Consider the following 23,500-nt stretch of genomic DNA (forward strand, 5'->3'; position numbering starts at 1 on the left):
GGTTTCAAAGATGCAAAAGGTGGCACAATCAAGCATAAAACGTTTTGGGAACAAGTAGTTCAGTTGCGAAACGGACTACAAAACACTCATGTGATACACACGCTGAGTCATCAACGTGATGGCGTTCACGTTGAAGGGAGTTCATTGGCTGATAAATCTGCGAAAGGGGCTGTGCAAACGTCTTCCGAAGCTGCAATCACTCATTCAAAAACGAAAATAGACTGTGAAATAATACTGGCTGTCTATGCTTCAAGGAAAGGCAGCGGTGCAGCGTTACTTAAAAGGTTTCCACTCAAATACTCATATATAATTGATATGAACAATGTTCTGTTTGCTCGAATCCCTGGAGTGGGGGATAGGGTAATACCAAACATGGAACATAGATTAGGACTAATCCTAGCAGCACATGAAGGGATCGCCTCTGCCCATGCTGGTGTTTCCGCCACAGTATTGTTATTAAAACAGAGATACTGGTTTCCAGGCATTAGGAAACAGACCAGGAATTATGTTTTGCACTGCAAAATATGTTAGAAGATGAAAGTCTCTACTGTGAAACGTCCTGCGCAGACACCCCTGTTAATTTCAGATAAACCATTAGCATGTGTTTACCTGGACCATTGCGGTCCCTTACAAAGGGATGGTAACTATAAATATATCATGGTCGCACTGGATTTGTGTTCAAGGTTCCTTTGGATGTGGCCTCAGCGCTCGGCTGACGCTCGAACTGTTATAAAAGATTTGCGAGTCTTTATCGGCACATACGCAATTGGCACACTACATTCTGACTAGGGTCCTGCGTTCAGCTCTCGAGCTTACAGAGAAGCCATGGCCAGTTTGGGCGTAGCATTGCGGTACTCTTCTCCATTCCATCCTGAGGGAAATGTGGTTGAGGAAAGAAAAAAAAAAACCAGGACATAAAGCAGTCTATAACAGCTAGGTTATTAGGTTTGGGAAATGGGTGGGTCAAACATCTTTATGGGGTCCAACGCTCATTAAACAATTTGCCAAGAAGTTCTCAAGGGGGGTGTCACTCCATATGAAGTCCTATTTGGAACTAGAATGTTGATTCCGGACCTTGACATGAAAGGCACAGTGGTGGAAAATAAAAAGTTTGATATCAAAGATCGTTTGGCTGTTTTACAGGACTTAAATGAACTAAGATTGAAACAAAGCAACGTGTTCCTGAAGCCAATCACCACTGGGAAAAAACCAACTGTCCCAGCAAGGCCTGTCTGGATCCCAAAGCTTGGTGATCTAGTCAGAGAAAAGATCACGGACAAGAAGGAATTTGGGCCTTCTTACAGACAACCAGTACCTGTCCTAGCAATCCACGGATCGAGAACAGTACTACTGCCGCCCCTTGCTGGTAAAAAGGAGAAAAGATGTGTGTCCATCGACCTGATCAAACCACACTATGTGGCCGATACTAAGCAGTAGGCCAAGTGGAGTCCGACAATGTAGCAAACGCACTCCGCTGGCTACAATCCAAGAGGTTCAAACTGAGAGGCTCGTCACCTTTGAAGATTCTAAAGTGAGAAATGAAGGACTAAGCAACAAAGCTATGGAACTCGTCCTTCTTGAGACCCAAATAACAGCTCGTCCTGATACACCTGTCTACAACGAAGTAACAAGTGATCAACTGGTTCCAGCGATTTCAACGAATCCTGATGCAATTCAAACCATTGACCGAACTGCCTCTGGCTATTTCAATAACTTTGATATGTTTTCTGAGGATCCCAGCGAACCTGAAACTACGCCAGCACAAAGAACTTTAAAAGAACAAGCAACAGACTTTTTTCATCTCCTGAAAAAGACTTATCTGGTTTCACCATGGATTGAACTATGGATTGTTTTAGGAAAATTCTTCTTTCTACTTTGGTTAGCTCTGGTAATAACTCTGGGTATGCTAATAAATGGAAGATATATTCAAATGGACACATCAAGTAAGAGTGAACTTCTCCAGCCACACACATCATCCCATCGTGAAGCGAGAGACTTGTCAGCAGTGAACAGCACAATCGTTCCTATACCAGATGGTATAGTTTGGGACAGAACTGAATATGACATTTTTGGCCCGTCTGAACATTTTGAAGATTCCACACTTCTTTAAAATTTCATTAAGTGACTATATTGCCTCTAGTACCTTTTCTGATGATTGGGACTTTGAGACTGTTAATGATGTCTGATCTAGAAATGTCTGCAGTATTCACAAATCATGAATATTTAGAGGGTTCATCAGACTATGAACAAATGTATTGTTATAACCATTATGGTCATCATTTCTTGCATAAAACTGCATCACCTAGAAATGTATATATGTATAACCAATGGGAACATTGTCCTACACCTCCAAAGGGTAGCTCTAAAACTTTTACAATGAAATTTCCATATTTTTCAGGGTTCAACTTATCATATCCAGAATCATTTTATTTTAAGGATCTGAATAAGACGGGAACGAAAAATATGTTAACCAATACGAAACAGATTTATTCTGCAGCCTTTATTGCCCAACTGTCTAGACAGGGTTTCGACTTTTGGAAAGACAACATTGAGACGAAGCCTGTCTGGGGTACAAAAGATTGGCAAGTGCCGGGGATAGAAGCTTTGTTTAGAGCCTGTATCATCCCTGAGCAAATTGTTTTTGAATGACCCTGTCCAACAAACGTCTTGCCTTGGGTTAGCTAAGATCAAAGACATGAACACACCGACCATTCCTATACCTACAAGTAATAGCACTACATGGGGGGAGGTCGACGTGCATAATATTTTGCATCACAACAGATCAGATCCAGAATGGAAAAAATGGTTGGTCTGGCCCACAGACACAAACTGTCAAGATCGATTCCTGAACAAAACACAGGGTTTCACTATCTATAGGCCAGACCCACGCTATGTTCAAAGACAGCATCCAGGGGTAGTAACAACATGCACTGTAGGGAAACTCTGCCTTGATTGGCTACAGAAAGCTACACTGCAGGATGTAAAACAACACTTATCTTTACTTAAAGAAGTCGCAGACCTTAGGGAATTCTTGCTAGGACCAAGAAAACCGCGTCAAAAACGTTTCATATATGCCGGTATCTACGCTGCTTATAATGAAATATGGAAGATTACCCAAGCAGAGACTGCAGAACGAATACGAGAAATTGATCTTATTAATTTAGAGAAATCTCTCTCTGTAGTAGACAATGGGTTAACGACTGTCGTCCAGGATATATTCATTGGACAGCATTGTGTCTTCTGCCATAGACATCATGGAACAAGACTTGGTTATGCTGCAACATGGTCAGTCTCAATTATGTTCTATAATGCTATTAGGCTGGACGCTCCAAAACTTGCGTTCAGGCTATGTGCCTTGGTGTTTAATCAACACTACGTCACTGTTTTCAGAATTCAGTCTCACTGATAAACAGATCAAACTGGCACAAAGGGGAGCAGACTATACGGTACTGAGCATTGAAAAACTGGAAAAATTACCATTCAAGGTGGCAGAAGAACCAGATACTGAGTGGATCATACATGGTAAAATTACTCTGCCTGTTACAACTTTCCATTTTCAATATTGCCTAAAACATATACCAGCAGGCAAATATGAAAGGTTGGGTAAAGAATACATCAAGACATCTTGGGATTTACCTTACACACATAGATGTTGGAGTGGGGGGCGTGAAGTGTTTCTTAGCAGTACAAACTGTGAAAACGCACTTAGCGGTTCTCTCCTTTGTCAGGGTATTAATTTACACGGGGCCTGCGATGGTTCCACTACAAACTTATCCTGTCACCTGCAAGGCTCACCAGCTGCAGTGATTAATCCAATTTTTGGACTACTTTCAAATGGAAGTTACCTCATGTTGAATGATCACAGCTCATGTGGCATGTTGCCAGGTATCCCATATCTAGTAACGGTTACATCCAGGGTCACTTGCTGTATGCAAGTCTTGTTTCCACAAATACAGACAGTCAGGGAGTCTTCTATGGCCTTCACTGAACATCTCTTCTATACAAATTGATACTGTAAGCAGAATGAAAGCAATTCTTTTACAGCAAACTGTGCCACTGACCTCGGCCAAAGAAACCTATGATCTACAAGTCGCAAGGACTTCTGCCGAGATACATGCCCTTTTGAATATTAACTGCCCTATACATTTCTCAGAAATGTTAGAACGTATCTTAACCCCTTCCATGCTGCGCAGATTCCGCCGCTGTGCTGACGGAATCTTGCGCGGGCGTGGTCATGACGGAACGGTTCCGTCATGAGCACAGCTCAACCGTGGCTCATGACGGAACCGTTCCGTCATGAGCACCGAAGGGGTTAAACATGTCTGATACGAGCAGTATTGTACATGTATTTAAGACAGTGTGTTCAGGACTGTTAGCACCTTTTCAAGCTGTCCTCGGAATAGTTCCCAACTTCGTGCACTCTGTGTTTGGCGGACTGCCACTACTTTTTGGACTCTTTGCAAGGATCCTATTTTTGCTCCTACTGCTCCGATATGGCAAGCCAAGTCATCAGCGTCACTCTGGACACCATAGAGAGAGCTCTATTGGAAATGACGTGTCGTGAGCGCACCGTTCAAAGTTTAGGTTTACCTCGTCTATGAGAATTAAATACCACATGGTTTCTGTCATTCAGACCAATCTGGCAAGATTGCATCTTACCTGTTCTACGCTGCCTGCTTTGCGGTGAAGAATGCGTGCTAGACATCTAACACTCCCATCAGTCATTCCTACGGATATCGATACTCTGCTGGACCCGGTAACAGCCCATGCTGTGTGTTGTCCCCAGCGGCTACCAATCCTGATGACGGCATTCATTGAGATCTGACAGACGCAAATTGCTACTGCTGAGGTACGATAGGAAACAACAAGCACGCAGGTAACATCCAATACGAACATTGCTGATGCAACCCATGCTGACAGCAATGCTTCTCATCTGTGTGCGGTTAGTCTTCTAAACGAGGTAATCCAACATTCACCTACAACGGTAGATGACTTTTTGTATATAGAATTAGAAGATTTCATGTTTTCTCCATCCCCATACACTGCTTTTTAGGTCTCGCCTGGTGTAGCTGCGCGCATGAGCAGTCTCGCTGGCGAGATTGTGTTAACAGGTATTTTCTGTAAGGGGCAGTAAGCCCCGCCCCTCTTTTCCATTGGCTGGCGTCACCGTTTATGCAAAACGGTGGCCAGCCATTGGAAAAGAGGTGTTGGTGACGTATTTTCTTGGCTTTTCGAGCCGTCCCATTTGGACGGGCTTGTTTTACGTTGGTTGCAAAAGGTTTCTTATCTTTATGGGGCCAAACACATGGCCCCATAAAGACAAGAAACCTTTTGGCAGGCGAGGCCAGCAGGAAAAGCCAAGCAAATACGTCATGACGCGCATGGAGTCTCCTCTCTGGCGTCTCCTTTGTAGTGATAGGCGCTTTAACACGCTCCGACCGAGCGCTTGATTTATTAGCTCTTGCAAGCATTCACCGCCGGAGCAGGATTTAATTGGTCCTTTGATCCGTAGGGCATTATTAGGGTGGGAGCTGTTCAGCCCTCAGCCTCACCCTCCTCCTCTGCACCCCAGCACCCCAGCACCCCCTCCTGCTCCCTGGGCTCAGCCAATGGGAGGCATGGGTCTTGCAGTCCCCCCTCCTCCTCCCGTTCAGAGAGGAGCCCCCCCCTGTCCTCCGTCCTACGCTCACACTGTAAACACTGCTCAGGGACAAAAACCCTAGCTGGGCATGTTTGACAGTCAATGGGCACAAGTGGCATTCAGGGGTGGGTGGCAGCAGAGCCCATGGCATCGGCGGCGGCGCCGGGCTCAATGCCCCGACAGAGCTCCGACCTGTCTAATGAGCTCACCTGCACCATCTTCTTGGAGCTCTTCAGAAACCCGGTGATCCTGGGCTGAGGGCACAACTTCTGCCGCGCGTGCATTGACCGGGTCTGGGACCACCCTAGCGCCCTCATCTTCTGCCCTAAGTGCCGCGAGGTGTTCCCTGAGCGCCGCTGCACCCCCAACCGGGTGCTGAGCCACCTGCTGGAGCGCAGCCTGCTGGGGGCCGTCCGGGGGGCAGGGCGGGGCGCGGGACCGATACCCCGAGCACAGTGAGACCCTGCGCCTGTTCTGCCAGGACGACGGGCGCCTGGCCTGCCTGATGACGCGGCCCAGCACTATGGGCACTGCTTTAGGCCCATCCAGGAGGCGGTGAGCGCCTACAAGGTAGGAGAGCACAGTAGGTTTTGACCCTATCCCTGCCAAGGAGATGTGCCGAGCTAGCAGGGCACTCATAGTGTGCAGTAACATGGCGGTAGCTCGGTGGGTAGCTACAGCTGCTGCTGAGATCTGTCAGATACATACCCAATCGAAATAAAAGTTTATGGGTAAATGCGCGCACCTTCTGCAGAAAGAGAACCGTATGCAACATATAGGTGACACGTGTGATCTCAAGTTTAATATATTAAGGGCTTATCACAAGTGTAGCATCTAAATCCATATAACCTGAAAGTATGTATCTCTAACGTTTAGCTCAGAAGATTGATGCATCTGGTGCAGGCCTTTATTTGTGTCCCGGCCAAATTGCTCTGGGTGTTTAGTACAGACACACATGCATTCAGCAGGCCGTATTGTGGATTCCAGACGGTGCAACTCAGTGGGTCCATGCAAGCTACACACATTGAAAAGCAGCGTCAGGTGCACTGTTTTCGGTAAAAATGATCTTGTTAGCGGGACACCTTATTGGGCAAATACGGCTGCTGAAGTCTGTGTGCAAACTGCGGCCTCGGGGATATAATCACAGTAAATTGTATCAATGAGCAAGCTGTCTTGATGCTGTGGTCTGTGTGCAACATGCAGGTCACACTTCGTGAGCTCAGTCAATAGTCAATCTATGCGCCTGCTGCAGAGATCTTGCCGTTAAAACATGCTTCCTGCACAAGTGTGTGTGAGTGACCAACACGGCCCAGATTCTAATCCCATCAATCTAGAGGAGGGGGTTGCTGCACCTGCCGCAGAAATCTGTGTTCAATTTGCAGGTTACATGGCCGTAATCGGTAAGCAGCTGCGCAATAAATGTCACCTGGCGCCGGTACCCTCCAAAAGAGGGTGAACTGCAGATCCGTACTTGAGCTCAGTACTGGGGGCAGAGGAGGGTATCGCAGGTCTGTACTGGGGCCTTGTTTATACAGTTATATTGCCGTAGAGTGCTGCTATTGAAGAATTTAATTAACAGGACAACCAAAGGCCGTAAGAGCGGCGCACCAGCTTAAAGTCGGAACAGCTGGAGTGAAGGGGCGCTTTAAGAGTCGGGGGCGGGGGCAGTGTGGAGGAACAGGTCTCCAGCGATGAGGGAGGGAACTGAGGGGGAAATGAAGGGAGAGGTGATGGGAGGAACGAGGGAGATGGGGGGGGGGGGGGAGCGAGCAAGGGGTGGGGGTTGAATGGGTGGGAGTGGAAGGAAGGGAGAAAAATAGCAGAGGCGGGGGAGAGCAGAGGATGAAGGGAATGAGCAAAGGAGTGAGGGAAAGTGGTTACACGAGAAGTGAAAAATCTACGGAAATGAGTGAATAGCAAATGTGATTTTTGAAGAGAGTGACTGAGTGAGGCAGAATGGATTTTGCCGAAGCGTCCCTTCCCCTTACAGCAACAGACCTAGGTGTCTCCTCTGTGACCTGCTTCCGGGTTTTATGTTAGAATATTGTTAGAAAACAGGACAGCAGTATCGTGCATATGATAATTAGGATACAATATTTTGTCCACACGATATTTTGGCCAGGATATTCATGTGCCTTGCCTTCCGGAGCCCGCTGTGGTACCTCAGAGGGTGAAGCCTCGTGTGGTTAACAAGAGGGGCGCCTTCACCACCACCAGTTCCAGACTCTCACAGTGCCCACCACTGACTCCCATGCCAGCCAGTCACTGAGATACCTGCTGCCAGCTTATTGCACTGCACAGCTGCGAAGATGCCTCACATTTCAGACCAATGCCAACTTTCCAGCCTAGTGCCCTCCTCACACCCCGCCAAACAGTGGCAGTATCTCCCTGTGCCCACTTGTAATAACCAAAGAGGCAGCCCACTACTTAAACAAGCATTTGCAATGCAACAGGTCTCGCATTCACGCAAGTTCGAGCTATTCGCATTGTAAATTACAATGTCTTTTATTTATGTTTTGGTTTTTAAAACAAATAAAAGGCATTGTTATTTGCAATGCTAGTAGCTTAAACTCTCGCAAGTGCGAGACCTATTGCATTGCAAATGCTTGTTGATTCAGCACACAGTGCACTGGGAAGACTCTGAATTTTGCCTTCATTTTTCAAAACAAAGACTAAACTTGGAACATGTTCATATGATTAATTTTTTTTTCCAAATTTGAATTTTTTCTTTTTATTATGGCACAGTAATCTGCTTATAGTAGAACTATTCATAGAGAACAGAATTAATTATTTGATACACTTTTAGAGACCATATGTTACCTTGTCAATTCCGATTGATTTGTGTACCTTAGCATGAAATTGTTTTGGCCTTTTTTCTTCTGTATTTACGAGCCATTTCATAATGTGTGTATGTATGTATAGAGATATTATATGTATATGTTCATTCATTTAGCATTCAATGTAAATATATGCTTAGAATGAAACATTGCTTTGATATGTACAGTACCAGTGCATTTTATGCATGGCCACAGTTTTTATGCATTTTACAAATGTATTTTTAGACATGTTCTTAGCCATCCATATGTAGCTATGTTTTAGATATGTTTAGCATATTTAGGATTTAGTAATGTCGTTCATACGAAAGTGGAATGGGTGTTGTGTGTCGATTTAGATACCGTATATAGGTTCCCGATTTATGTCCTTATATAGGCACAGTTCGTATTGCCCATATTTAGGCATCAAAATCCTACCCTTATTTAGGCATTATCCATGCTAACCAAATACAGGCATGGCCACTTACATCCGTTCATCTGCGTCACAATGAGTTCTTGAAAAACCAGACTCTTGAGCCTTTAGGACTTCCCCTTGCTTGGATATTGATTTCTCCAAGAACTCATTTATTATGCATGAACAGCTATTCCTTAGGGGTTCATTCATGACGGTCTTTTGCCCGACTTATACGTCGATACTGGCATTCCTAAACACCTTCAAGGTATAAATATTCCTTCACTTTCCATGGCAAACCACGGTTCGGCTGCCTACTTGCACGACGCGGCTCGCCACGGCAAGTTCAGAAGGAAGTCAAGTCCCCGCCAGACGCACTGAACAGACGCTGTCATCCTCCTCGCAGAGAATCCAGCTCCAGTGTTTTCTGACTCCCCTTGCGGGGTGTTGGAGATCGAGACTCAGAAAGAGATTCCAACCTCACTCATTCTAAGGTATGGAGCGGACTAGAACCTAGAGGGACTTTTGGCAAATCTTGGCAAATATAGCTAAACTAGACTATAGACAAACAGCACCTACTTCTTACCTCATACTACACTTAGGTTAGGTACACTTTGGTAGAACTAGCTAGAAGCATCAGATGAGTATTAACATTTTAGTCTGTGTTATTTATGTATGTATTTTTATGAATATCTGTCATAGCTACAAACCATGCTTTTGCAGTATTATTTTATCTTACTGCTAACGCTGTACATGTTTTACTTCACATTCTGTCTTATGATTGTAGCAGTTCATATCTCTTGCACGAGAAATAAGACTGTTCAATAAACCCTTTTTATTGAAACGCCCGTCTATCTATTTCTGTGCAACTCTGTAGAAACGAAGCATGCACGATTGACTGAGTGAAACTGTTATCTATTGTTTCCACGATTCTAAGACTGTTCCGATTCTAAGGGAAACAAAGTTGTCATTTTTATGCGGTTGTCAGAATCTAATCCCTTCTTGATCATTCGAGAAGTTTTCTAGTGACCTCTGAGTTAGCTGGCACATACAAGTAATTAAGTTTAATGTACTCGATAGAGACATACTGACCTCAGTCCTATGTCAAAACTATAGTGTATATTATTCCAATGCGCAGAGCCTATCCGGGATATAGGAACTACACTACACTACACAGCGAGACATCTGTTTTGAATTCTCGCGCACGCGTCTGGGCACAATAATTCAAAACAGATGGTGCCTGTGCGGGTAACCGCAAGCAATAGGCTGTGGGCGGAGCAAAGGCGGGACATGCACCCGCCTTTGCCCAATTGCGTGCTGTCTTCCTTAGAAAGACGCACACAAAGGCCAATAGTCTCTGACCAAAAACAAACCACACGCACAAGCGTGTGGTCAGATTTTGAAGCCTCCTTACAAAAAGTCTCGCAGGGCAGCGCATGCGCGCTGGCAAGACCTAAAAATGACTGTATTTTACAGTTATAGTTATTGAATAATATCTGCTGGTCAATGGGAGCAAGAGGCCTACTGTTTGTAAATGCAACTCTTTGACATGGGATAAAATTAAAATGAACAGTTAAGTTAATGATCAAGTTAACTCTTCATTTAAATGTTATCCCATTTAAAAGCATCCAGAAACAACTTTTTTTTTCTTTCTCATGCTTCAATATTGAGTTGACAAGGACTTTTATTTAAGATTAAATACCTCAGTGATTCACTTCTTCACCTCTGTGCCCTGGGTCATAAATCTGACCCCAGCACTGCTCATTATCAAGCCCTGCTATCTACAGCCTGCAGATAATAATGTAAAATAAACACAGCCTTCCCTTAACTTTAAAAGGAAAATGTGACCCTGTGCTTATTTAAAAATGAACTCCAGGCTGTGAGCTACTGGTAGCTTGCGATCACTCGACTTGGTGGAGACACTTGCTTTAAACAAACTACAGCACCTATGAATGCTGTAATAAATATAAACAACATACTAAATAGAAACACTTCCTTCAGTCCATAACATCCATGAACATCATTTCCTCTCCCTCTTTTCCTCGTTGCAAAAAATTCTTCATGATACATTATACTGTGATTCTGTTTAACCGAGATAAAGCCCAGCACACCATCTTTAACCACCAGTGCCACTTATCCTCCTCATGCAAGTCCCCTGCTAACAAACAATATTAACATTCATTCCAAGGGAGTCAAACAAAGGTAATCGCCAAGATAATCACCAAACATTTTATACATTAAATATCAAGAAAAAATCATATATTCTTCTCCTTTTTATGCTAATACTGCTATATTTGTGTTCACATTTTTAGGTCGAGGACCGTCCGGTCTGCCGAAGGCAGAACCGGAAGTCGGAGATTTAATGTTTTGGAGAAAAGGGGCTTGCACCCGCCCCTCTTCTCCCCTCTTCTCCATTGGCTGGCCTCTTGAATGCTGGCCAGCCATTGGAGAAGAGCTTCGTCACTCCGAACAGGCCCCGTCCTTTTCGGATTCGGGGGCGTGTTTTTTTCAACTTTTCTGATTATCTCCTCCAGCCAATGGCAAGAGGAGAACACGCCCCCGAATCCGAAAGCGCCGCTGCCTTTCTCCGAGGCATTTCTGCTTCGCCTCGGAGAAAGGCAGTGGTGTGCTTGTCTCCTTTAGAAATCCTTTAGAAAAAAAACAAGCATTTACAATAGATTTACATTTACATTTACAGCAGCACCAGGGTCCCTAAAACCGGAGACCGGCGAGCAGGACAGCAGCCTTTCCATGCACGTGGTGTGCACAGGAGTGTGGAAGGAAACTGGACACCATGGGGGAAGGGTGTGAGTACCGCGGACCGGATTTCGGGCCCTCTCTCCTGACGAGGCACTGCCACCACCAAAGCATGGCATATGTGTGATATCTAATTACATAGGTACAGCGCCTCCTCGTCTGCATAGCGCCTAGTAGATCATCCGGTGTGTGCTGAGACGGAGCGCCTTCTGTTATACACATAGGTATAGCGAGGTCTCGTCTGCATAGCGCCTAGCAGATCCTCCGGTGTGTGCTGAGACGGAGCGCTTTGTGTTGTTCATATCAGTATAGCGCCTACCACCTATGGGGGGGGGTGCCTAAAGTAAGGGTTTTTTTTTTGTGCGTCTTTTATATAGCGCGAGTTCGACCTGAAGGTATTGGAGCGCTGTACATGAGCAGTGCACTGTATTTACATTACATATTCATGCACGGGGAGATGAAGTGATTTGCCCAGATTCACAGGATGTGGACGCGACCCCGAGGCTCGAACCCTGGTTTCCAGCACCAAAGTCGGCAGTCTAGTGTCAGACCACATCCTCCCTCCAGGTCTCTCCTCCTTCCACCAAGTAGCTGCGCAGTGGCCCTGCTCAAGAGGTTCGGCGTCACACATGGATGTATTTTCACTTATCTACGACACCTCAAGGTGCGAACTCAACAACAGCCTTATCAACTGCGACCCCCCTCTAGTGATTAACATGAGAATGACACTCACATCTAGTGACAGCCAGAGACTAATCCACGCCCACTGTCTATAATGAACTTTTGACAAGCGACGCCTTCGCCTTTCTTCAAGTCAACGCCTTGTTTTACACATAGAGTGGAAACATTATAAACATATGAATTTACGAGTTCCTTGCATGCATTTGAAAATCCCTCAAGATAATGTATTTCATTTTTAAAATGGTAAAATATACTTAAGTGAAATAACACCCATAAAGGTAAAAAATACACTTACACCTTCACAATGCAGATATCCCTGAATTACCTGCATGTGTAATAAAATACTTTTAAAAGCCACCGATTTTTACCATTTCAGAGCTATATTAATGTTAAGTGATTTAATAGCAATTTAGTTATAAACCTCAGAAGAATGAAATGCTGAACAGTCCTTCCCAGTGTGTGACCTTCAGCTCACACCAGATGTCAGCAAGGAGCGTTTAACTAACTGAGACGTCTTGCCAGCCAGGAAGCTATGCCGCGGTAAGAAAGGGAAGCTCTTTAAAAATCCCAATTTGCTCTGGCTTTCCCTTTCTTCTGTGCGAAAAAGATGGAGAGGATAGCATAGCAGCTGGCGGGTGAAAAAGGGGACAACTGAGAGCTTTCAGAAGTGAAGGGGTATAAACACAGTCAGCTAAGTAAATCGAGGGGTTATCTGAACAAGCATTTACAATGCAACGGTCTCTGCATTGATAAAGTTAGAGCTATTGGCATTGCTCATGACATTTTTGTTTGTTTTTGTTTTTAAAACATGTAAAGAAACGGCATTGTTATTTACAATGTCAATAGCTTAATCAGTGTGTGTGTAGGTGGCTCTGTGTGTGGGTGCAAATGCAATAGGTCTCGCATTTGAGAGTGATTAAGCTATTGACATTGTAAATAACAATGCCGTTTCTTTAAATGTTTTAAAAACAAAAACATAAACAAAAATAATGTCATGAGCAATGCCAATAGCTCTAACTTTACCAATGCCGAGACCGTTGCATTGTAAATGCTTGTTTTCTAAAGGGTGAGCTAATACTCGCCTTCATGTCTTGTAATAGAATCCAGGCTTACTTGAGCATTGTCTGAAAAATCTCCGTTCTAATCAAGACATTGAGGCTTCTATTATGTTATTTTGAAGCTTACTTACCACAGTCGAAGCCACACTTTCCATAGGTTTAAAATAACATTACTTAAAGATTGACTTCCAGACTAGTCTGCTGCTTTAATTATACCTTCCAAATGCATGCCAACCTGCAATGCTTTTGAGGCTCTAACAGAATTTGTCCCAAATAGAGACATCCACTCCTGCCTATTGCTTAATCCACTTGACCCATTGTGCCAAAGCGGGAGAAGCTGCTGCTTCCTGGCTGTTTAATGCAATCAACAACTGCCTTACTCCTTTAAGTCTCAATGCTTTGAAACATTTAACCACGCACAATTTAGGATTTGATTAAAAAGTAAGATAAGAAACCGATCTAGAATTAATTTTTGTTCTAAAAATTATAAGTCACTCCTGGCAATGAAAAAGATCTCCCTACAATAGCCAAATCCCGGTCATTGGGAACTCTACGGCATGACGCTAGCATGAACGCATGACCAGTTTCCATGTCAACTTTTGAAAGACAGATTTTCATTGGTCAGACCAAAAAGACAAAACAATTCAAACATTTATTTATGTGCCTTAACTGTTCATAACATGGCTGCGATGGTACATGCATCCTTATACCCTTCAACAGTCTACCCCTGGGATGGTGCTTGCCCACCGGTACCCCATTTACGTACACACTCTCTGCCGAAATTGCTGACCTTCAGAATGAATTTTCCTATACAAGTTCCTCTGTTGGGCTAGCTAAAAAAATAAAAATATAAACTACAGGTGCAGAGGTGAGATGCAAACTCAGTTCCATACACCAGCCATATTATCTAGTCCACTCCGTCTTGTAACTCTTGAGTGTACCCCCAACCCAGAATTCCTTAAAGAACTACTCAGCTTGCTCTAAAAATTCAGCAGATGTCCCATATTTTCCAGAAATCCTGTATGCTGTCAATTTGAGAAGGCTCTCTACTTTTAAGGTTTGAGGGTCCTCCGATGAATTAATCATTATAGTATTGTCGTGTGGCATAAGGAATGACGCATGAACTGACAATTGCGTGTGTCGGACACTATAGCAGGATCAGATAAGCTGCCTGACTGCTGAGAGATACAACCATTCTCAGAATAATCTGAAAAGTAGGGAAATCATAATTAAACTGGGTTCTCCAGGCCTGGAGAAATATCTGTCACTACTGCTGCTGGATTGGGTTTCCAGCTGAAATGGCTAAATGGACCAAAACACTATCACCAATGCTGTTAGTTTCTCCTCCAGGGAGGAATTCAGCTTCCAATTGCTGAGATCGATGAAATGTTGTGATTTTGAATCTGCAACTTTGTTCCATAGCCCTGACAAATACTCTGCCATATACTCTGCCATCATTGAAATTTGGCATTCCAGGCTTAAATACCAGAACCCCTCTGGTAATCCAGCGAACATCTTTGTCTCCACTAAGAAATTAACCTCTCCTATTGCTGGCAGATTGTCCATCTTCAACAGTATACATGATTGCTTGTTTTCTTTGGCAGATGCCTTTACTGTGAAGTTGGTTTTCTGATTCCTGTTCTGACCAAAGACACCCTCTTGATATGTTACCACAGTTAGTACCACAGACTTAACGACTCGCATCCGACTCCACTGTCGTGTCTGGTTTTGCAACACAGATGGCCCTACCATTCCAGGCTTTCATGTACACTAACCACCACTTTAATTCCAGTCAGGCTCCCTCCGACCTAGGGACCAAGTCTGCGTAAAACAAACCATTCCTTAGCTGTAATGTAGAACTTTCTTTCTCTGTAAGGCCTAGTAATGTAGCGGGGTGGAAATATTGCTTGAATGGATACACACAATCTCCCCACTACTGTGGCTAAATCCCTCAAGGAAATTTGAGTGAAAGCTAGCACCTTCCTTATTTATTGTCTGGATCTTTTGCATGCCTAACTTAAGAACCACTCTTACCGAATCCACCATGAAACAGAGAAATTCCACGTTCGAGGTCAGCGTTCTGATTGACTTGGTCCAGTTTATCACAAACCCCTATTCATGCAAGATGGAAATTGCCATGGAGACCTGTTTTTGGACTGATCTGTATTTATCCATAATACCTGATAACCTGGATTGTAAAAACACCGCCACAGGCTTTACGTTTTGTGAAACGTCATGGGGCACAAGACAAATAAAATGGCTGATTGAAAAATCCCCATGTCTGGCTGCCCCATTGAACTTGCGGGAAACATTGGTGAGGCTCCCAAATAGGTACCAACAAATAGATGAATCCTTTCTTTCTTGAAGTTGCTATATACTAGCCGCCGAGTCAGCTGTTAGATTTATTAGTAGGCAAAACGGTAATGATTCCTTTTAGCGGTCAAAAACAAATTGCCCATACAAGAAAGGGCCAGCATATCTGCTAGATGAGTGGCCTTTTTGTGGAATGCTTTTTGACCTCTGTGTCCAGCAGAACTGCTGGTTCTCTGGAAAAATTATTTGATGTGGCAGTACACCTTGGAATGGTCCTTTACCTCTAGCGAAAAAACCTTCCACTATTTAGAAGAGCTAGGCGTCCTGGGAAAATGTTCGTCACAAGCCCACAAATTATGCTAGTACACTAATATCGTCCCCAGATGCACATGTTCAGCATGAATCTTTCCCACCTGAGTTATCATTGTGCAATTTCTGAAACTCATCAAGGCCTTCCTCGACCACCTATGCCCCTGGACAGGAAGAAAGGGATGCTCTTTTTCTCTCTTGCCATTGTTAGCTGAATCTGTACCTGTGGAACTTGTTCAAGAAGCCGTAACTGGCCAAGTAGCCCCTCCCTTAAGTAGCCATGCCAAAACACCTTCGTCCAAACGCCGAAGAGATGATGGCATCTTATCCTACATGATATAGTTGCACCTAAGACATAGCTACTTCTTTTATTAAAGAGTCTTTGAACAGTTATCCATGTGTGATTTCTCCATCTTCACTCGTAGCTAGGTCCTCCAACTTAGAGCTGAGTTTCAGTAAACAAAAAAAAAACCCTCTCTGCTGCTATTGTACAATTGGTGTTGCCCAGAAAGCTTATAGCTCATTTGACCCAACCTTTCAAAACAACTGGGTCTATTGGAATTCTTGTAGTCTTAGCCTCCTCTGCCAAATCTAAGATACTTGCAAGCAGTCTTAGGCTATCTAGCAAACGATCCTGACTGCAGGTCCTTTGTAAATTTTGACATACAGTTGATCATTTTGTGTCTTCTTCAGGGGTGACTTGCACCTTGTTCTCAATATATGACCAAGGGTGCTTGGCCCTGCATTTATTACGGTCCCGTCTGTTTAAAGGTGTCCTGAGCCATTTCTGGAGATTTCTGGTCACTTTGTCTGAGAGCACCCAATATAAGGATCTAGGGTGTACATTCAGTTCTGGGATGAAATCACCCTTGTTCTCCAACTTCTCTGTAGATTTCCTGTGCTGGTCTTGTTCTTTTCACAGTGGCAAACTTGTGCCTTCAGGGTTCTACGTCTGCGTCCCACCTAAGGAATCCCCATAATTTTCTTCATCCGTATCGCCCTCTATGTGCTAAATCTTCCCACCTCCCTAGGGAAACTCACTTCACAGGTGAGCGCCGCGTCTCAGAAATCATTCATGTTATTCAGCAAATGGACATTTGGCACAAGAGTGTGCTGCTTGAGGTTCTCCAGATTCTCATTACCTTATGTCATTCTTAAGCTGGTGATGCTGCTCTTTGCTAAGTGATCCCCTTTCCCATAATTAACACCTTTCCTGTGTGCTTTGCAGTGGACAGGGTACTACAACGAACATCATGGCGCTAACCCTGCTGACAGAGGTGGCAAAAGTAGCAAAGAGCTCGCTATTTTTATATTTTTATAGATTATAGCGCAGCGTTTGACCATGTGGATCAGGCCAAACTATGGCAGAAGTTGGAAAAGTGGGGGATACCGAGACCTCTTCTGAAACAGCTGATCTTATTACATACTAACACCTGGGTCAAGATCAAGTTGGGAGATGGGATGCATCTCTCAAGGCGGATTAACACCTCCAAAGGCCTAAAGCAAGGGTGCGTTCTAGCCCCCATGCTGTTTAATCTCTTCTTAGCAGACCTTCCGGGGGAATTGGACAATATTACATCACACGCCTCACGATTGGGAAAAATCTCGCTGTCCAATCTTCTATATGCGGATGACCTGGTCTTAATAAGCCGGTCTCCAATCGGCCTCAACACCTTCTGGATACCGCTAGCAAATTCTCGCAACAGAATGGACTAATCATTAATTTAAATAAAACAAAAACTATGACCGTGAACTATAACAAGTCCAGGAAAAATACTTGGTACTTGGAAGGGTGGAAACTGGACCAAGTAGCAAGTACTATTGGACAGCAGAGGCTCGTTTAAACCTCAACTAGAGACCCTGCGCTGAAAGGGCACCATGAGTTAACTCGCGATGAAGCCCCAGAAGAAAGTTCTACCAGACTGTACAATTGACCCTCTCCTACAAGTGATCAGAACGCGACTGCAGCCAATGCTCACATATGGGAGCGAACCAACGCATGGAAAAGACGCGTTGGTCCTAGATAAAGTGATTAGCAGTACATACAGAGCAATTTTTCAGCTACCCAACTACGTATCACCTGCCCAAATACCTCTCGAATTTGGCCTTCAGAAGCAAACAGTGGAAAGAAGGGGTGCCTATATAAAATGTTGGCACAAGATCAGAGGTGCAGAGCAAGGATCTCTAAATGCCCACCTCTGGACCGAGTTGTCACAACGAGAGAAATCACCTGCCAGGGAGTACCCGTTAGAATCATTAGAAAGCCTTGAACTGACCGATCTTTGGGAATCATCAACAGATCATAAGAGCTTCAAAAAGGTTGTAATCAAAGTAACGAAAATTATATCCTTAACAGTAGATAAGGAAACCCTAACCAAGAGGGTTCTCGGATGGATAGTGTTGAATGACTATAAAGCTCTTACGCCGCAAGCTTATTTGAAAAAGGGAATTAAACAAAAGATAAAAAAGTTTTTAAAGTTGCGTTTTGGCATTTTACCAATTCTCCCTCACTTGGCACCTTGGAAAAGGAGACAAGAAGAACAGTCCTGTCGTCTTTGTAGAACAGGAACCGAGGATCTAATACACATTATCTGCATTTGCCTAAGTTTGATGGGCATAAGGCGTGCCTTACTTCGAGTAAAATGGAACCAGAAGGGCATCAGGACGTGCAGGCAGGCTGTAAAATTAGGTTTTAACCCAGAAGAGATCCAGCTAAACTGTCGTCTTGCAAAGTACTTTGATTTAGTGGCTGGAAGACTAAAGCACCAGCAAGACGTGGAAGCAGAATAGCAGGCAGCTAGCATACCTTACAGAGCACGCCAACAGCCAACCTAAAGCGGGATTGTTTGCCTAAGTTTTGGCACCTTGAAGCTCAAGCACTTTATTATGTCTTTTCTCTTATTCACTTTAAAGAGACCTGACTAGCATAATGCGCCTCGTCCATGACTTCTGCTTGGAAGGACAATATAGATAATGGACCTAGGACTCTTGTTCATAGCACAATATTAACAAGCTAATCTGGAAGTGTGAATCTTAATCTCTAATGTAAAAAGAGAGACAAGGCTGATCTATGTATTTTAATGTTTGAATGTTTTAAACTGTGAGTTTTAAATTGTGAGTTTTAATTAACTCTGCAATAAAGATTACCTTACCTTACACTTTGGTGCTACCTGGGTCCCTTCCCAGAAATGCTTTTTGGGTTTTGCATGTGTTTTGATGAATTCTGTAGAGCAGTGCTTCCCAAACTTCTCAGAACCACAACCTACTTTTTAGAAAGACCAACATTTGCGACCCACCAAGCTTTAATAACCATGTGGTGGGCAATTTCTTCTAATGTATCTAATGCATCGTGGGTTGCGCACTTTCATTTACAGAAATGTTTTCCATTGAAATGGCCTCTAAATGTGCACACGCATACAGTTTTACTGATAAAACTATATTGCATACAAATGATAATGTGTGCAAATCGTGTTTTAGTGAATATTTATCATTTGTACATCACCAAAAAAAGTGTCTTGATTTTTTTTGATTCTACTAAAATCTTTGCTTCAATCACGCTTCAGAATTACAAAAAATGTGCTTAATTTTTATTTTCCTTATTGCTTAAGGAGTACAGTTAATTTATGGATATTTTAAAAAAATGATGTTAAAAAGTGGCAGCCTTTCCGTCCACGCTATCGGTGCCTGTAGCAGTTTGTCAGGCGACTTAGCCAATTGGCTTGTGTTGCAGTGAGGCTTTTCGCCGCAACAGAAAGTCGGTCTGTGTTTCCTTGGTACTATGGCATACCACTTAGTGGCTAGTTTTGCTTTGCAGAGCATGACCCTTCACCATGCTTTAAGCTGGGAAAGCCGATAGCACTGTTGGCATAGGCCTTTCCTGCTAGGCTTTCTCAAGCCCTAAGGTACTCCATTCCTAAACAGTGGGGGCACTGCCTTTCACAACTACTAGGCAGGGTCACTAGTATCTCAGTTCCGTTTCTGTGTCTGCCCCCCCCCCCCCCCCCCCAACACCTTGTTAATGCCCAATGTGCCCCTGGGGAGGCATTGTGGATATCTCTGCTTGTAACGCCCCGACGTGAGACGTCCGGGCAGTTTCTGCAAAGCTTCCTGATTTACTGAAATGCACGTCACATTTGCCAAGACAATTGCGTCAAACGATTCAGAATACCAAGAAAGTCATGCACAGAGTAATTATTTCACTGCTGAGCAGCAAAGGAAAGCTACGGAGGAAGTTCTGTCATGGATGTTGTGTACTTGGCAAGTGTTTCTAATATACTATGGTGTTTGTTTACTACAGCATTCATGGAAACTGTGGTTTGTCTATATAAATGCTTTTGTATGTTTTTTATTTACTGCTGGTGAGAAGTACAGTTGAGAGGAACATATGAGCCTGCATGTGTTGGAACAGAACTTGGATGTTAAAGAAAATAATAGTCATGTCATTTTATTTAAATCTCATCCCTATTTTAGTTTAATATTTTAATTTCAGCACTATTTTTAGTTTACTTCTCTTGAATACCCATACCTGGATCTGCCAAGGAGAAGGTCCCTGCATACTCTATGTTGATTGCCTATAAAGGTTATCCGATACGCTAGTCCAAACCTCCTGTTTGAGTTTCTCCTCCTAGGTGTTTTTATACTTGATCTTTCATGCTAGCTGGAAAGAAACAAGCATTTCTCTTTTCCTGGTTCACTATTGAGTTAAGTGAGATTTGTTTAGTTTAGTTGAGATGAGTGGTTGTAGCACACAGTCCTATATACTATTGCATACTTTATTCTAATTTCATACTTTATTCTATTCCGGTTTAATTGTACTTTGTATTGTCTTTAAACAGAGAAACACATATCTGTGGTCGAAAGTTTTGTGGAACTGGAGGAACTGGCTAACATCACTGATGGTAAGTGGTCATTTAATCTAATCTCAGTATTTGGAATAGGTGAACTGAGGAAACCTGAAGGTGGCTGAATTCCAGCAGGAGATGTAGAGAGATGTTTTTCAATTAATGGAAGGGTGGCTGTTCTTTTATGGAGGATGTATTACTTTGGTCCATATCTTTCATGCTGGGGATTGTTTCTTCTCACAACTTGCTTAGGATAGCTTGTTCAGGGTTTTATGCCCCGGATCCTCTGTTGATGTAAACCACTGCCATAGAGTGCTTCCTTATGATGTCTTATTGAGGGACTTTTGTCTGTGGGTTGGAAAGTGGGTCTAATCATTGGTTTCCTGCTCAGCAGAATGTTTCTAATGCTTTTTCCCTGACTCAGGCTTTGTCTGCACTTTTTTGTCCCCATAGTAGGCCAGTTTAAGAAGCTCATCACAAACATTAGATTTTACAGTTTAAATTATGTTATTGAATTTCAGCTCAAACATGAACGGTGTAAATAAACAAGAGCAAAACAATAATGTGGTCTATTAGCAAGTATAAACAGAAAAGCAAAACAGTAAGGACATAAACTGAAAGACCTAAGTAAACCTAAATCCGTGTGAGTCTGCAACCAACATTTCCCCAGTTACAAGAAAGTACTGTAAATAAACATCACCATGATAACCTTTTTAAGATGTTATGAATATAAGCCACTATAAATGAAATTACTTGAAAGATGAGGCACATAGGCTGGGGAGGGTTGTATTTGGTTATGTGCAGATGAGAAACTCTGATGTTATAGTAACAATTATGCACAGCTCCCTGTGGTTGATCTTACTTCTGGGCTAGAGACCCTTTATTTGAACTTATTGTGTTATTTGTTCAACTTGCCTGATTGTGTAGGTTATTATCACCCACCATTATGCGTGTAAGTAATATTTTCAGCTATCTTCTGTCCACGTATAGTTCTCTTCAGTGCACTCTCCATAAGATGTTCACCATGAGTTTTTGATATCAGGGCAGATGTGAAGGTGTGCTATTACCTGGGAGTGGTTAAACCGGAAATTAGAACATTTTTGTTATGTATTATGGCATGCCAAATTGGTGGTCATAATTTGCGAAGTATTTTATTTTCAAATAGTATATGTAGTTGTGTGTTCCTTTAGTCTTTGTACTTCCATCATTCTGGGTTATTGGTGTGAACACCTTTGAGAAATTTGTCCTGCTTTCAGTATTGTGAGAAGGTGGTTCTGACCATCTGAGCTGGCCGGATATTTTGCTTTTTGAGCACCTGATTTTTGTGCTTTTACCGTTGGAGCCTCATGAGCTGGAACTCACAACAGTGAACTCTTGATAAAATGGACTGCATGTGGATTTCAACGGTGTCCATTGTGAGATAAGGCTGCTGCGCTGTAGCCAGGGTAAGGGGCACTGGACTGGTTACATGTGGACAAGTGTTCACACGTGTTTGCACCCGTGTAAGGGCTGCCCGGGGGAGATTCCTGTCGTGCGCAGCCCAGGAGCTGGTACAGATAGAATGGTGTGACAGGGATTATGCAGAGTTGGGTGGTGAAATGGAATAGGCTTTATAATGTGGGGAGACGCGTAAGGGATAGTCTGTGTGCTTTACTGTTTCATTGTAGGAACACTCCATTATTCTCTAATGGAGACAGAGACCCCATGGGGTAGTTTCAGTTCCCTAGGGCCTACAAACTCCAGACATGCACCAAAGTACACTGTAAGTTGTGTCAAATAAATTATTCTGCTGAGTCCAAAGCCATAGCTGTACTGCTTATGGGTCATCCATAAATGTGATATTCCTCTGACTCTGCTCATAACCAGATCCCGGCCAGATGTGACCTGGCCAGGCTGGATTAACTACCTTGCTCCCCAAGCTGTTGCATCAGAGGCCTATCCCTTCACTGCAAGCATTTCCAAGGGTGAAGGTCTTCTCTCCAGGAGGGAGAGATGGGTTGAAGCTGCAGGGTTTCAATCGGCAGCTGTCACCCGGTGCCAGGCACTGCTCCGGGCCTGCGCCATGAAGTCAGCAAAGGGGCAAGGGGGCTTTTCAGAGACCATGTGGCATGAGACCCCTGGAGGACTAAATCTTGAAGTATCCCAGAGGTCTGTGCAGGAAGGAGGGATCGGGGTAGAGCGGTGATGTGTCGCTGCATGATAGGGCAGAAGTGCCTTCCTGTCAGCCCCCTCCAATTTCTCTTAAAAGCTCTTGCACAGGAAGATGAGCTCTCTTTGGGGTGTGGTCTTGCTGAGGAAGACTGGTGTTGGAACCTGGTACCATGGGCAGTTGACTGTCCCAGGACACTGGACTGCGCCTTTGAGGGAGTCCAGGGCCAATAAGAGGAAGCCTGGGCCTCTGTGCAATGAGAAGAGAGGCCCAGAAGGAGAACCAGGTGAAAGGCTGGGGCAGAGAGCCAGTGAAGACAGCTCCTTGCCGAGGCACCCGCTTGGAGGCCAGGAGGATGGTAAAAAGTGCTCCAGATGCCTAGGGCTGGCCACCAGGAGCGAGAAGAGGCCAAGATTGTCATAATTGGCCGCACAGGGGGCGAGATATGCCCCCCAGAAGGTAGGCTACCTTTGCTGGGACTGATGATGAAGCGCCTGGGGCTCTGCCGCTGGACATTAATACGCAC

The 23,500-nt window shown here is 43.9% G+C and overlaps 1 protein-coding gene across 2 annotated transcripts in view; it reads left to right on the top strand.

Annotated features, from left to right (window-relative positions):
• The window catches only part of TRMT1L (tRNA methyltransferase 1L), a 410,259-nt gene that overhangs the window by 39,195 nt on the left and 347,564 nt on the right, over positions 1 to 23,500 (top strand). For both annotated transcript variants that reach the window (XM_085601513.1, XM_085601514.1), the window contains exon 3: positions 20,820 to 20,882. In XM_085601513.1, the coding sequence (XP_085457639.1) occupies positions 20,820 to 20,882 (63 nt within the window). The remainder of the gene's footprint in view (positions 1 to 20,819; positions 20,883 to 23,500) is intronic.

Source organism: Triturus cristatus, chromosome 4_2 (assembly GCF_964204655.1).
Source record: "Triturus cristatus chromosome 4_2, aTriCri1.1, whole genome shotgun sequence".
Classification (NCBI taxonomy): Eukaryota; Metazoa; Chordata; class Amphibia; order Caudata; family Salamandridae; genus Triturus; species Triturus cristatus.